The 12511-nt window shown below is 40.2% G+C and overlaps 1 protein-coding gene across 1 annotated transcript; it reads left to right on the top strand.

Annotated features, from left to right (window-relative positions):
* Positions 1-366: 366 nt before the first annotated feature.
* LOC126373743 (uncharacterized) lies at positions 367-12123 on the top strand. Its single transcript, XM_050019981.1, has 3 exons — positions 367-375; positions 8206-9034; positions 11812-12123. The coding sequence occupies exons 1-3, from the start codon at positions 367-369 to the stop codon at positions 11823-11825; spliced, it is 852 nt and encodes a 283-aa protein (XP_049875938.1). The 3' UTR covers positions 11826-12123.
* The last annotated feature ends 388 nt before the right edge of the window (positions 12124-12511 follow it).

Here is a 12511-nt window from a genome sequence, read left to right as displayed (position 1 = left end):
CGAAGAGTATATCAAAAAAGGTCGCATATGAGGTACTTGCAGGTCGGCCTAGATTTGAAAACACCGCTGTTTTAACGAACACTTTAAGGGATTATTCAGACCATAGACCTGTAGAATAATATAAAAATCTTACATTTTTCATATTCAGTCAGGGTCATATAATTAGTTATCGTTGTCAGTGCTAGGTACACCTAGTAACATTTAGGATTCCAGTACATACCATCTAGTTTTAAGTTATACCTGTCATGTTCTTTTCCTTCGAAAATAAAAGGGACGGGTAACGAAGCGGAGGTGTGTGTATGTGAGCGTATGTGTATCGTGTGATTACTGAAAACGCCTAAAACTTACTGTAAAATACATTTTGCAATGTATAAAGTAAGTCATGAAATTACGATGCTATACGAATTGTAAGGCAAATTGCGCGGGAGCAAGTAACTCGTAACTCGACGCGTGATCGGTGAACACAGGTACGCACCGAATGAAACCACTTCTGTCCAGATTGAATAAGACTTCACTCAAAACATTTTAACGCAACGACGAACCGAAACTTTAGTTGATCCAAGGACCTGTTTCATAAAACTTACAATTGTAAATTACAACGACAATTTGGTGTTCATTACGTAGCTAATATGAAACTGCAAAATATTCGTGATCACACACTTCGCAATGTACATCAAATTGTCATAGTAATTTACAATTGTAAGTTTTATTAAACAGGCCCCAGGTGAGAAAAGAAATACAGGAATAGGGTACAGTCAAATGTTTATTGTAGGGTGACAATTAAATAACAATCAACTTGTTAAATGCTTCTTTGCATTATTTGTCATCGTCATTAATTTAAGAGCCACGCTCTTGTCAGTGTAGCATTGCTCTCCATGCTACTTTTTTTAGAAAAAATAGGGCAGTGGCTTCCCTGTTGCCTTCCGCCCCGTAGTACTCTGCGTGACGCGTGTGTAGTCTATTTCAAAACCGTTCTAGGGCTCCTATCATTCGCCTCTGAATAGTACTGACAGTTACTGCTGCCCCTTATACCCAAAACCAAAGATAAAAGATATAATATACAGACAATATAACACGCAATCAGCTTATCTGTACAACATTGCAAACAGAAAACTCAAAATATACTCCATGACATTTTATAATTATAAACCAGTGTTGGTTGAGTGGCTTAAAGGTCTAACGCATGAGGAGGTTGAAACACTCTTGACTAAAGTTACTTAACCCCCTACTCATACATATAAAACACACACTCACATACACACCCTCTCATTCACTCACACCCTCTCTAACACATTCACCCACACCCACAATGAAGCACACATACACACACTCTCTCTCACACACACACACACACACACACGCACACACACACATACACACGCACACCCACATACACACACACACACACACACACACACACACACACACACACACACACACACACACACACACACACACACACTCACACACACACACACACACACACACACACACACACAAAGCCTGATGTTTGTTTTTTTTGTTTTCACTTCACTTTTTGTTCTTATTTTCACATTATTTTATTTTTAAGTTAAGTATTTATATATTGTAACCCTCGGAAGCAGCGTGGTCACTCCCAACACAAGCATATCAAATTGCTTACTGGGAGGTCCACAATTTCGATATTGTAAAATACTGGAGAAAAATAAAAAATAGATTATTAAATTATATTATTATTATTAATATAAGCTATGTCGGTTATTCTTGAAATTAGAAGATTAAACGAATGCAAATCTGTACAGCGCCATCTATATTTTGTTTGGGGAAAGTAGCCTGGAAAGTCCCTCATTGAGCTACAAATTTTAATTACATCAATCATGTGTTCTATTCACTTGTTGTTTGTGCTGATAGATAGGTAGGAAACAAACAAATTACAGTTATAATAGTAGATGGGAAAAATTTCCAAAAAATCCGCGCTTGGCTGTACACCTTTTGTTTTTAATACTTGTTAGTAGACATCAATAACTGTGATCAATCGTATTCGATTCTGTCGTGCGGCTGTTTAATGAATGTGTCGAGAATCGTCGTCCAATTAAAAATGATATATTTCGTTTGTTTTCAAGTTGGAACTATTCATGTGCAAAATTCCTAATTTGAAGGCCCTGAAAATAATGCCGTCCTTTACGTGTAATAAGTAAATGCAAGAAAGAGGTGACTACATATTTAGTTTTTCATTATTATTATACAATCGTTGATGTATATCTCTCTCTCTCTCTCTCTCTCTCTCTCTCTCTCTCTCTCTCTCTCTCCTTTCTAATCCTTTTATCCCCTGTTGGGTTGCAAGGCTCGAATATTTCTACTCCTCGCGATCTTTTGCAGCCTCTGTAGCTTGCTCCCATGACATGCCGAGAGTTTTTACTTTCCGGTCAACCAAGCGTCGCCAGGTCTCTTTGGGCCACCCCCTTTTACGTTTTCCACGCACACACCACGTCAGAGCTCGTCGGGACAGGTGTTCCACAGGACATAACCAATCCACCGCCATTTCCGTGTGCGCATATCAGCACAGTATTTTTCGCAGTAATTCTCCACAATTCTGTGATGCATAATATTTATAAAATTAATTTAGTGTCTGCGTCCTATTTATATTTTTTGACTTTCTCACCGTGACTTTACTGTTGTAGACTTCCTTCGAATGGAGTTCGCTACTTGGACTAGACGATTCCCCTTATTCAGCGCTTATCACTATCGACGCAAGAGCGTCGATTAATTCTTACAAATATAGGTAATCCTCCCAGACGACGCTCTGAGCGAGGTTCGCGCCCAACTGGGCATCCTCCCGCTTGTTGTCTTAAATTTTGTACCGGGTGAGAGCCCTCAGCGCGCCCCATTTGTCCGGCCAAATAGTTAATGCCGTTACATCAAAAACCAGGTATACGAAATCGCAATTTTTTTCCATCTTGCCAGGGTTGCCCACACCACCAGTTATCTAACATAACTCAGTGTTAGGAGTAAGTACTGTTATAGTGCTATAAATAACCTTGTTTACGTGTCTACGAAGCATAAACGTATGACTGATTAGGTCAGCGATAACCGACAACTTGTTTACCCACTGCGCCGACTTAGAAACAGTCATGCTGTATTTATGTTCAGTCCTTGCCGCTGCTTATTGCATTGCTCTTCAGCTTCCCTGCATGCTTTCCTTTACGGCAGCGAGTGTTTACATTCGCTACACTATACACAATTGGCTCTTTTCCTCCTCAAACTACCATAAAAGTACCTACACGACATGAAAAAATATTACCGCCCTGTCATAGAGTAAAAATTAATAATAGGGACACTCTCCGCCTCTCACGAGTTTGTTACTTCACAATTTGCGTACTCACTTCAGTCTGTGAAACGTAAGAAGTAAGGAGCGTGCGCCGATTGTCTGTCTCGTTCGTACACGGGGATAAGGCGGCACACAGATGCGGGTGTACAAAATAATCATCATCATCATCATCAGCCGAACGACGCCCACTGCTGGGCATAGGCCTCCCCAAGGATCTCCACGACGATCGATCCTGCGCTGCCCGCATCCAGCGGCTTCCCGCGACCTACACCAGATCGTCGGTCCACCTTGTAGCGGGCCTACCCACTGAGCGTCGTTCGACACGTGGTCGCCATTCTAGAACCTTTCCGCCCCAGCGGCTATCGGTTCTCCTCGCTATGTGTACAAAATAATACAACTGCTTAATGTAGAACGAGATTTTTGTAAAATATAGAGTATGTGTTAGTCGAGTGCCGTGTTTACATAGTCGAGCTGCTCACTTCCCTTTTCACCGCACTGTATGGTTCGCTGCTACGGCTGAATGTAAACAAGGATCAATTATCGATAGTATTCTCAATGGTCAGGGCCAACGCGTTCACTACAACGGCAGTTGATAAACCAAGTTTTCACTGAAATAGAACTTACAATCGAAAAGATTAAGGAATAGATTGCAATGGAAATATCGAAGTAAACAAACCATGAAATAAAAAAGTGGCGTGAAGATGGCGATAAAAAGTACCTAGGTACTGTTTAATTTTGCTGCGTAAAAAGCGGTTCACATAATAGTTTTATAGTAAATAAATATTACTTTCCGATTCACAACACATCTCACACATCATTATTATTATTTGTGTATGTAAAGGGCTGTCAAATCTGTTTTATAATTATAACAACTAACGGTTCATAATTTCACCACTGTTTACAAATAATTCGCTGGCCTCAGTGATTGCACTTTTGCTCTTTGATTGTACCTCTGACTAGCCCAATATGGTGGTTGACAAGTATCAATAATTAAACTCCTTACCTTTATTATAGTTACAAAATAGACATGATTTGATAGAAAAAATATGAAAACATCGAAATATATTGAAAAATGAAATAAGTAGTTACAACCCTCCAAAATAAGGGAGTTAGGAAGACATGGCAATACGAACTCTCAGATTAACTTTCAGTGTGTTCATGTGAGTACTTATATTGCTGAAAAGAAAAAAAAAACAGTCGCGCTTATGTTATTTGTCAATAACGTTTATTTTTTTTAGTGTTATTTTCTGTTTACTCGTAGCTCTAGCAAAATGCTAAGGACTTGTATGTACGTATGTTTGCTGTTTTTAAAAATACGTTGCTAAGAGGATAAACCGATAAGATTGAATGCAAGTGTTGTAGGCAAACAACACGATGTTATCACAAATGCACATTGTTATCAAATTGCTGAGAATTTCAAGATCAAAACAAGTTGCGATGCAAATTAAATGTATTCTGTTCACATGGAGACAATTCTGAAAATACCCGACCCACGGACACGAGGGAAAACAGGAAAAAATATAGTTTTCCTGTTTATGTAAGAAATTAACAATAAATTAGGTACCTTTAATATTTGAGCGACTGTTATTAAGAGGACCGGTTTTTTTACTGACATGACTTATTGTAGGTTTGCCTCAAATGGTAGATGGTAGTATTTGGCCGGACGTGCACAGATTACTTAATAGCCAAGAGTAGGAAATTTGATTATTTATATTCAAATTCAAACTCAAAAATATCTCTATTCAGTAGGTAACTTTGAATCGTCAAGTTTTTACATTACGAACGTCTCATCCGCCTAAAACTACTGCAGCTTCTCACAACCTGTATAGCCGGAGAAAATAAGCTGCAAAAAAAACCTCGGCACAGGGCCCTAGACGTTCTTTATCTAAATAAACATAAAATATTGTTATACAATTGAGTAATTTAGCTGCCTTATATCAGTTTACAGACAGTTAATCATTAAATATTTTTGTAAAGTTTCTGTTTAACTACTGTCTTAAAACAGTTGAAAGGCAAATTCTGAATGTCAATGGGAATCTTATTGTAAAAACGTATACACTGCCCCTTAAAAGATTTAGTGATCTTATGTAATCGACTGACTTGTAAAGCAAGTTTATTTTTATTCCGGGTATTAATTAACAATATGCCGATCGCTATTTTTTGCAAATAATCCTATATTTTTTTTATATATATTACGTTTTCAAAGATATATTGTGATGCCAAAATTAAAATACAAATTTCTTTAAATTTATTTCTGAGTGACATCTTGGGTCCCAATTTGTAAATCGCTTGAATGGCTCGCTTAAGTACTTTTGTGTGGCTGTAAGTTGTCGTTTATTACTTACGTGTGTCTCTGGCACTCATCCACACTGTTAGGGATTACGGGAGTAAGTTTATTTATTTATCAGTCAATGCTTACACTTACATTATATACCAATCATGCAAACAATTTCAACTTCATTAAGATGCTTATTTTAAAAATATGCTAATTTTATATAATGGTCAAAAAATTTTATGCACCCTTAAACGGGAGCAAACTAGGGAGCGCCTTAGACTCCAAGTAACGGCTAGCAACTGCCAGGAAACGCGTCTCTGTGCCAAAGAACACGTCCACTGAGTAGTCCAGACCGAGAATGTTCTAGAGGGTGACTGCGCGGTATAGTGGTGAATGTCATTGCGCTTCTGTTCGCGTTCTAGGTAGAACAAACATTTATGTATCATGTATCAGTTAGATAATATACGTTTTTAAAACATCGACTGTTGCTGGGCTCGCTCGCTGGCGAAAACTGAACTATACGAAGGTACGTAGCGGCTCCACCGAGACGTCTTGTCAGTCGTGTGACATGGCCGTTGGCGGTAAAAGTGTTAATAACAATCATTATGACCTCAAAAATGTTTGGCGTCATTAGCTGGGAGAATTAATTCCATGACCCCTTACGAAAAAGTGGCCAGGGGCCTGTTTAATAAAACTTACAATTGTAAATTACAACGACAATTTGGTGTTCATTACGTAGCTAATATGAAACTGCAAAATATTCGTGATCACACACTCCGCAATGTACATCAAATTGTCATTGTAAATTACAACTCTAAGTTTTATTAAACAAGCCCTGGTCAAGTGACGAATGCTTCAAAAATAAGAAATAACAATGCTAAACTTACCACACCCCGGACACTTCATACAGAAATCTCATTACAGGGTTTCCACCTAATGCTAAGTAACCTTACTCTTCAGTGGCTTACGACAATGGTGCTAATTCCTGGAACTACTTACCATCTAATTTTATTTTAAGTTAAATCTGTCATTTTCTTATCCGCTGAAAAGGAAAGCGGACCCGGGACCTCCGGATCGTAAGCAGAACGCGCAACCACTGGACCACGGAGGCCGCCGGAAGATTCCAATGGGCAATTTCTACAAGCTATGAGTGTATCTACGAATATTAGTAAACGTAAAATATTATAGAGCGCTTATACCTAGCAGTAGGATGACGCGGGCTGATTGATGATGATGATGATGATGAAAATATACCTTATTTTCTTTAGCCCATCCTATTCACCCGACGAGATAAATCTACTACAAAGTTAAGGCAATTTTTTTAATTATTATCTTACTGAAAAGATATTATTTCCTTTTTACTTTATTACATATTATATTCGGTGGGTAGACCGTAAAATCTATAATATAAGTTCACGACTATATCCCCAATTGGGTTAGTCAGAGGTACATCCATCGCAGATTAATTAAATAACCAAGCTTCACTGAGCTTTCTGTTAGGACTAATATCCGTTTCGCCATCTATAATGGTCGAGACAACTGTGTCAGTGAAAACCGCACTTTATATCATCATCATCATCAGCCCTTTAACGTCCCCACTGCTGGGGCACGGGCCTTCCCTATGGATGGATAGGGAGATCGGGCGTTAAACCATCACGCGGGCCCAGTGCGGATTGATGGTTATTAACGACTGCTAATGCAGCCGGGACTTAGCAGTCCCGCCGCAGCCGGGACCAACGGCTTAACGTGCCTTCCGAAGCACGGAGGAGCTCGAGATGAAAGCTTTTTTTTTGTGGTCACCCATCCTATGACCGGCCTTTGCGAAAGTTGCTTAACTTCAACAATCGAAGACCGAGCGCGTTTACCGCTGCGCCACCGAGCTCCTCGCACTTTATATAAATTAACAAATTGTTGGTGCAAGTCCGGTATTAGGGTTCCTTGAAACGTGTTGTAATAAAATTGCTGTGACACGACAAAATTATAATAGTTCATCAATCACTTTTTTTCTGACATTTGCATCCATTGGGACAACTAGAACAATAGCTTGGGACCGAGGAACGAGGAACCGCTTTAATTAAAGTGTAACCTTCATTAGATTATTACAATAATAGAACAATGACAAAATATTTATTTAGAACCACTCCCAAACCAACGTATTATATGGTCTGTGACCAAACCACTGCTACAGAAGGTACGCCGCCTTTGGTCTCAGGTACTTATTTACTTATATCGTTAACTTATAGAGAAAACCTGACAGAGTCTTTTGAAATATCACAATTTTTTTTTAATTGATAAGCATATAGTGTAAATTAACCAAAATATAACGAAAAAAAAAAATAAGTCAGAAAAGTCTGCGAGCTAAGTAAAGATTTAAATAATATTTTAATTTATATCTCTCACCTTATTTTAAAAGAAAAAAAATGAAAAAGAAAAGGTTAACGTCGTGTCTTAAAGGAAAGTCAAGGAATTGGCCTTTGATAGTGTTGTATATGTGTTCCAATATCTATGTGTGAGTGGTTGCGTCCACGCACGGTTGCATATTTATGTATGTGTTTGATAAATAAAGGTCAGTGTGTTCTAAACCATCTTTGATTCCACACGTCCATATATCGATACGTAACAGTGGCGACGACTACCCACAAGAAAAATAATCATAATGTCTCAATTCGGGATTTTAAACAGTTTCGATCACAATTTACAATCATGGCAGACATACAAAAACCGGCTACTTCAATGGTACATCGCGAACGACATCGATGAGACAAAGGATCCACATGGAATAAAGAGGCGGGCTATTTTATTGAGCGCACTCAGCGACGGCACATATAAACTGGCAGCAGATTTGGCCTTGCCAAAGGAACTGCAGGTAGTGCCATTCGAAGACGTTTTGAAGCTTTTGGATAATCACTTTACGCCCAAAGTATGTGGTTTTAGCGAAAGATACAATTTTTACGTTGCGACACAAACGGTGGGTGAAACCTACCCACAATGGGCAGCGAGATTGCGCGGGCTAACGGCACATTGCAACTTCCAAGACGTAGAAGAAGCGTTAAGGGATCGGTTTGTAATGGGCATGCTACCGGGACCGGAGCGAGAGAAGCTATTTGCGCAGGATCCAAAAAAACTAACTTTAGCGGGAGCGGTGGAGCTGGCGGCGAGCGTACAAAGTGCACGCCAAGGAGCGGCGGCAGCCACGGGGAGCGCGGCTGCGACCGCACCGCACGAACAGCTGTTTAAGATGAACCAGTCCCCCGAAACCAGCGTCAACCGCGTCAGTAACAACAAAACTCAGTGCACGGTTTGTGGTTATAAAAACCATACGTCATCGCAATGCAGATTTGCCAGTTATAAGTGTAAAAGGTGTAACGTAAAAGGGCATTTAAGTCGAATGTGCAAAAAAATTAACTTTGTGTCACACGTAGGAGAAGTCATTGAGAGCGCGGATGATGACGGTGAGTTATATTTAAATAATATTCGGTCGATAAAGGGAGAACCTATGGTTGAAACAATAATTGTTCAGGGTATTAAGGTCAAGTTTCAAATTGATAGCGGTTCTGCCGTCACGGCGATTTCCGAAAAAATGTACAAAATGCATTTCCAACACGTGCCATTATCAATAACTAATAAGCGCTTGTTAACATATACCGGCGATTGTATTGATTGTCTCGGAATAGCGCCGTTACAAGTTAACTATAACGGGCTGACACATGTTTTGGATGTTTACGTAATCCAAAGAGGAGGGCCGCCGATACTCGGCCGTGATTTCATATCGCTTTTTAAAATAGAAATGTTTCCCGTTAATTTCTTGTCACAAAACCACGTCGTAGTTGGAAATCTACAATCACGATATCCATCAGTATTTACAAATGAGCTAGGTATGTTTAACAAATATAAAGTTAAATTACAATTAAAAGGAAGTGCTAAACCAACGTTTTTTAAAGCTCGCCCCGTCGCATTCGCACTTAGAGACAAGATCGACGCAGAGATCGAGCGGCTGACTCGTTTAGGTATATTGCAGCCGGTTGAACATGCAGAGTATGCGTCACCCATTGTACCGGTACTCAAGCGCAATGGCGCGATTAGGCTTTGTGCGGACTACTCCGTATCAATAAACAAACAATTGCTTATAGAACAATATCCATTACCAACGGCCCAGGAATTGTTTACTAAAATACATGGAGGGCAACAGTTTACTAAGCTCGATCTATCGCAAGCTTACAACCAATTTGTACTAGATGACGAATCACAAAATCTAACGTGCATAAACACACACCGCGGAATTTTTAAATACACAAGGTTAGTATTTGGCCTCGCGAGCGCACCGGCAATTTTCCAACGTGCGATGGAGGGGCTGCTGTCTGGCATGGAAGGGGTTGTGTGTATGTTGGACGACATTCTGATCACGGGCACGGACAGAGATCAGCACCTTCAGCGTCTTGAGGCCGTGTTACAAAGGTTGCAAGAAGCGGGATTGACGTTACAAAAAGATAAATGTGAATTTTTCAAGGATCAAGTGGAGTATTTAGGTTATACTATAGATAAACGCGGGTTACAGAAGTCCCCGCAAAAAGTAAAAGCTATAGCAGAAGCGCCAACACCCACTAACTTGAATAAACTTCAGTCGTTTTTAGGACTGGTAAATTATTATCGAAATTTTGTACCTAACGCATCTACGATATTGTGTCCTCTATACAGCCTACTACAAAAGGGTAGTAAATGGTCTTGGGGGACAGAACAAGATAATTCTTTTAAAAAAATAAAGCAAATTCTTGCTTCGGACCGCGTTCTGGCTCATTTTAATCCTCACGCTAAAATCATTTTAACAGTAGATGCATCACCAAGCGGATTGGGGGCGATTTTATCACAGGTTGAGGCAGACGGAGTGGAGAGGCCTGTATCTTTCGCATCACGGACACTAAACAGCGCGGAGAAAAAATATTCTCAAATTCAAAAAGAAGCTACGGCAATTATCTTTGGTGTCCGTCGTTTTCATCAGTATGTATACGGCCGATCTGTTCCGTTTGTTTTACGTACCGACCACAAGCCTCTCTTATCAATATTTGGACCCTATCGCGGGATACCAGAAGTATCTGCTAATAGGTTACAACGCTACGCCATGTTTTTAAGCGGCTACAATTATACTATAGAGTATATACGCAGCGCAGAAAATAGCGCTGATTTTCTCTCTCGCGCCAGTCTGCCCGATCAGGACTCGCGCGCGATTAGTGATAACAGACAACTCGCCGGCTGCGATGACCGTGCGTCATATGTTTATTTTACAACAGATGATAGTTTACCGGTAACGCTTCACGAAATGCGCGAGGAAACCATGAGAGATGCAACACTGAGTAGGGTTGTAAAATATATTTTAGGTGGTTTGCCGCAAAAAGTGACGGATGTTGCAATTAAACCGTATTTTGTGTGTAGAACACAGCTATCAACGGAAAAAGGGTGTGTTATGCGAGGCCATAAAATAGTTATTCCAAATAAATTAAGGGATACAATATTAACTGAACTGCACAGTGCACATTTAGGCATTGTCAAAAGTAAGGCTGAGGCACGAAGCAGGTTTTGGTTTCCAGGAGTTGATGAGGCTATAGAGAAGATGATTGCCAGCTGTAAGGTATGTGCTCAGCTTAGACCGTCGCCCGTGCGCGCTCCGCTCGCGCCGTGGCCACACCCGCCGCAGCCGTTCTACAGGATTCACATAGATTTTCTCGGCCCTATTAATGGACAGTCGTATTTAGTGATTGTAGACGCGTATACTAAGTGGGTGGAGGCTTATCATATGACGAGCACGTCTACGACGGCGGTGATTTCTAAATTATACGAATTCATTTCGAGATACGGATTACCACATACCTTAGTAAGTGATAATGGCACGGCTTTTACTTCACACGAATTTAAAACATTTTGCATTTCAAACGGAATTTCGCACGTGACGTCACCTGCTTATCACCCAGCCAGTAACGGTCAGGCGGAGAGCTGCGTTAAGATTGTGAAACGAGGCATAAAGTCCTGTCTCATAAACAACACGCACAAAAGCAATTTAAATAATCAATTATTGAAGTTTTTGTTTAACTACAGGAATTCTGTACATTCGACAACCGGTTTTTCGCCCGCCCAACTGGTATATGGTCATAAGCTTCGTTCGCGGTTAGACTTAATTAATCCACAAACTCCACCGCCAGCATCCGACTCTCTCGCTAAAAATGTGCAACTTAAACAGTGTTCACAGAGTAAAGCATACCAGGGTACAAACGTACAAGTATATAGTCCGGGAGACAATGTACTTTATAAAAAAACAAATGTTAATAAACAATTTTCATGGAATAGAGGACTAATTATAAAAAGAATCGGAAAAGTTGTTTATTTAGTTAAGGACCTTGTCACAACAGAGCAATATAAAAAACACAAAAATCAGTTGTTATTATACAAAGGTACAGACCACACCACCCACCATCCATGGAACTGTCCGATAGAACCGCTAGATGTAATTCCTTCGGTGCCAGGGAATTACAGGAACCAAGAGGAGACATCTCACCATAATATTATGGAAGAAATCTACCCATCTGCACCACAACCTGATGGGCCACAGCGACAACTTGAAGGGGAAGAAGATGCGGATGAATTCCATGAGGCAGAGGAAGCGGCAGTCGACGCTGCGAGCGAGGAGAGCGCTCAGCAGCTGCCAGCGCCCCCAACAACGTCAGACAGACCCCTATTCGATGGGCGGTTGCGGTCTGTACCACGGGTAGACTACAAGAAGTTTTTCTATATAAATATGTTAAGTAAAAGCTAAAAGGGGAGGAACTGTTGTATATGTGTTCCAATATCTATGTGTGAGTGGTTGCGTCCACGCACGGTTGCATATTTATGTATGTGTTTGATAAATAAAGGTCAGTGTGTTCTAAACCATCTTTGATTCC

Source organism: Pectinophora gossypiella, chromosome 16 (genome assembly GCF_024362695.1).
Source record: "Pectinophora gossypiella chromosome 16, ilPecGoss1.1, whole genome shotgun sequence".
NCBI lineage: Eukaryota > Metazoa > Arthropoda > Insecta > Lepidoptera > Gelechiidae > Pectinophora > Pectinophora gossypiella.
Note: the sequence above shows the minus strand (reverse complement) of the source record. Positions and strands in the feature narration are given on the sequence as shown.